The 3366-nt window shown below is 53.5% G+C and overlaps 1 protein-coding gene across 1 annotated transcript in view; it reads left to right on the top strand.

Annotated features, from left to right (window-relative positions):
• The window catches only part of IFFO1 (intermediate filament family orphan 1), a gene marked incomplete at its 5' end in the record, with an annotated part of 10272 nt that overhangs the window by 3452 nt on the left and 3454 nt on the right, over positions 1-3366 (top strand). The window contains 4 exons of the mRNA XM_008631808.2: positions 1974-2034; positions 2119-2214; positions 2452-2592; positions 3042-3050. Coding sequence (XP_008630030.2) covers positions 1974-2034; positions 2119-2214; positions 2452-2592; positions 3042-3050 — 307 coding nt within the window. The remainder of the gene's footprint in view (positions 1-1973; positions 2035-2118; positions 2215-2451; positions 2593-3041; positions 3051-3366) is intronic.

The raw sequence follows: 3366 nt of genomic DNA, 5'->3' as shown, positions 1-3366 counted from the left end.
GCGCGCGGGTGCGTGGGGGGTTGGTGGGGCCGTCCTCGCTTCCAGCTGGCAGCGACCTGGCGGCTGCTGGCGGCCGTGCGGGGCTGCGGGTGCAGCGCTGCAGGCAGGTTATTATTAGGAGTGGTGCATTGCAGGAGGGAGCAGGGGAGAAGGAGCCAGGCAGGAGATGAGCAGGGGAGAGGTTTGCAATGGATGGGTGCACGGGTTTGTCCCTTGTGGGGTGAATGGCTGTTTTCTCCTGCCTTTTAAGTCGGTGTTTATGTGACCTGCACTCGTCTTCTGTAGCACTGGTGTGCAATGAACTCTTACCAGGATTTGCAGCTATGCTTTACGTCCCCAGTGAGTCTGGGCTATATAGAGACCCACAGGGAGGCGGGGACCAAAAAAGAGGTAGTGCCAGACCGAGAAAGATGCTGAAATTTTTTTCTTGTGGTGGAAGGCGTTTTTGTCCCTGGGGAGGGAGGCTTTGTTTGAGCAGTTCCCATATAAGGGCAATTCTACCTTTTAAGTTTCTCCTTCCTTTTTGCTTCATCTCTCTTTCCCCAAAGGGATGGGAACACTCTTTGATTCCCCTTCTGAAGCTGTGGTATGGATCCAACACCAACACGAGGAGTGCACACTTTTGTCCTTGTTAGAGTAAGGAGCAGTGTTGGTAGCTTTAAGAGCTTAGAAATTCACAAGCCAGGGCTCTCCCATGTTGTCACATTGTCCAGATACCCCGAGATAACAAATGTGAGGGCTTTTCATACACTTTCTGGCCTCCTAGGCCTTAGGATTTATTGTTCAAACTTGGTGTCAGTAAGTGAGAGATTTTTCACATCCTTGTGCAGAGTCGCAGTGTCTGTGTTGGTGCTTGCAGGCATTAAATAGAAACCAGAGCTCACAGCCCCAGGAAGGGCCCAGCTCTGGTTGCTTTCCCAGAGTGATCTCGCTTTCTCAGAAAAATCTGGCTCTCCCAGAAGAGCCAGGAGCTGGGTAAGAATGCAGCAGCCCTGCCCCATGCTGCACCACAGCGCATGCCAACCCCCGTGCTCCATGGGATCATCATTTAGCCAAGAGCAGTACGGCTTGATGGCCTCCCAACAGACCATGGGCTGGGCCAACACTGCAGCGTGACCCAAGATGTTGATCTCATGCAGTGAAATATAATATAATAATTGCATGGGGATGTGTCTTTGCACAGCAAGGCCAGGAGCCTTGCAGCTCCACTTTTTGCAAAGCTGCAGAGCCTAATACCCACTGGACAGCCTGGCATAAAGTGGCACAGTCCATTCTGCTTCCTTGTGGGATAAAACAGTGTTCTTTAATCCAACCTGTTATGCGGCAGTAGAGCCAAGGAGTCTTGTGCCCCTGCCCGGGCAGCGTGGCCTGGCACAGGGCAGCCCTCGTTGGGACAGGCAGAAGAGCAGCCCTTCATGCACAGGGTGGTCACTCATGCTGTGAGGTGGTTTGGTGTCAAGGTCAGGTTTGTGCTTCTGGATTGCCTGAACTGCAACACTGCAGGCACACAAATGTGGTCACAAAAATGATGTAGATGGAGGCAACTCTGGATTATATCTGCAAACCGGTTGTTGAGTGTTGGAGCTGAACTTAATGTCACCCAGGGCCGTGGGGCTCGGGGGCAGATGGAGAGGCCAGTGGGCTGTGACGGGCCATGGGCCAGCCCCAGTGTGGCAGGGCCTGCAGTGCAGCTGCTGTGCAGAGCCTGCGGTCGGTGTCCCCAGCTCCCCCCATCGCAGGGCGGGCGGCCGTGCTGGGGCAGGGCTCGTGGCCGGGGGGGCCAATGGGCTTGGCAGCTGCCATGGCCTGAAAACAAGAGGCTATGCATTCCTGGGCACGTTCTCCTTCCCACCCCGGTGCTGTCGTGCCCCGCTCTCGGATAGCTTTGAGGTGAGCAGCTGCTGCTCTGTCCTCTCCCTTTGGCAGCCAGCGAGGCAAGGCCGATGGGATCTGACCGGCGTTTGTCTCCCTAGATGGGAAGAGGAGTACACGGTGCGTGTCCAGCTTCAGGACAGGGTGACTGAGCTGCAGGAGGTGAGCATCGCTGTCCCCCCTTCCCCTGCACCCCATCTGCCCCACACTGGTGCTGATTTGCACATCTCCCTCTCCCCGGTGCAGGAAGCCCAGGAGGCTGAAGCTTGCCAGGAGGAGCTGGCCATGAAGGTGGAGCAGCTCAAGGCAGAGCTTGTTGTCTTCAAGGGACTGATGAGCAATGTGAGTCCCTAATCCCTCTCTGACCCCACAGCAGTGTCCTATCCAAGTGGTCTGGCTATGTAGAAAAGCAGTTCCTTGGTGGGGCCCATCCAGCACTGGCAGGGTTGGTCCGGGGTGCAGTGAGCAAAGTAGGGATGTGGGAGCAGTCCTGCATGAGGGGGAAAGTGGGGGCACTGATTGCCATTTGTTTTCCTAATATTCCTCCTTTGTGCCCTTTCTGTGGTGCTGTGGGTTCAGAACATCACGGAGCTGGACACCAAGATCCAGGAGAAGGCCATGAAGGTGGACATGGACATCTGCCGTCGCATCGACATCACTGCCAAGCTGTGTGATGTGGCACAGCAGCGGAACTGCGAGGACATGATCAAGATGTTTCAGGTGAGAAGCGCCCACTACTGCTCCAGACTCAGCCACCAGCTCTGGGGAGGAGAGTTCCCAAAGGAGGTAGAAGAGACGACACCAGCCCCCTGCTAGGGGAGACACTTGGTCACCCTCGCCCTTGTTCCTTGCGGTCCCTTGCTTTCTGTCTCTCTTGGGAGGACCAGGCAAAAGGGCACAGAGAGGAGGTGGAAAGCTCCAGATGTTGCTTTGGACATCTAGAGTCCCCTCAACCTCTTGCTGACCTGTTGTGTTGGGCCTGGGGACCCCACAGTGGTAGGGGAACAGCTGCAGGAGGGAGACAAGTTGCTTGAGCGTCTGTCTCTAACTCCATCTCTCTCCTTCCCCTTCCCCTCTCCGTCATCTTCTCTCTGTCTCTCTTCTCTGTCTCTGTCTCTTTTCTCTTTCTGGATGTTGCTGCCTTTCTGTCTCGCTCTTTGTCCCTACAGAAGCAACTGGTTAGTTCCATTCAGTTGAGAAATTTTACAAATTTTAAACTTTCTATAAAAAAGGTTGGACTATAAATATTGACATATTTCACCTTTTTCAGACTGTCTCTTTTTTCCTGTTTCTGTCACTGTGTTTCCCTGTCTCTGGACTGGGGTGGTGGGTGATTTGAGTTTTTCTGCAGTAAAACCCATTGTTTTTTCTCATCAGATTCACAGATTCCATCTTTAGTTGCTTAGTTTTAATTTTAGAAAATGCTAAAACCATGTTTTATCCATTGCACCCATCTTTAACCTGATCATAATGAGCCCATCTCTCTTTCTCTCT

This window comes from Corvus brachyrhynchos, unplaced genomic scaffold (genome assembly GCF_000691975.1).
Source record: "Corvus brachyrhynchos isolate BGI_N302 unplaced genomic scaffold, ASM69197v1 scaffold3, whole genome shotgun sequence".
Classification (NCBI taxonomy): Eukaryota; Metazoa; Chordata; class Aves; order Passeriformes; family Corvidae; genus Corvus; species Corvus brachyrhynchos.
Note: the sequence above shows the minus strand (reverse complement) of the source record. Positions and strands in the feature narration are given on the sequence as shown.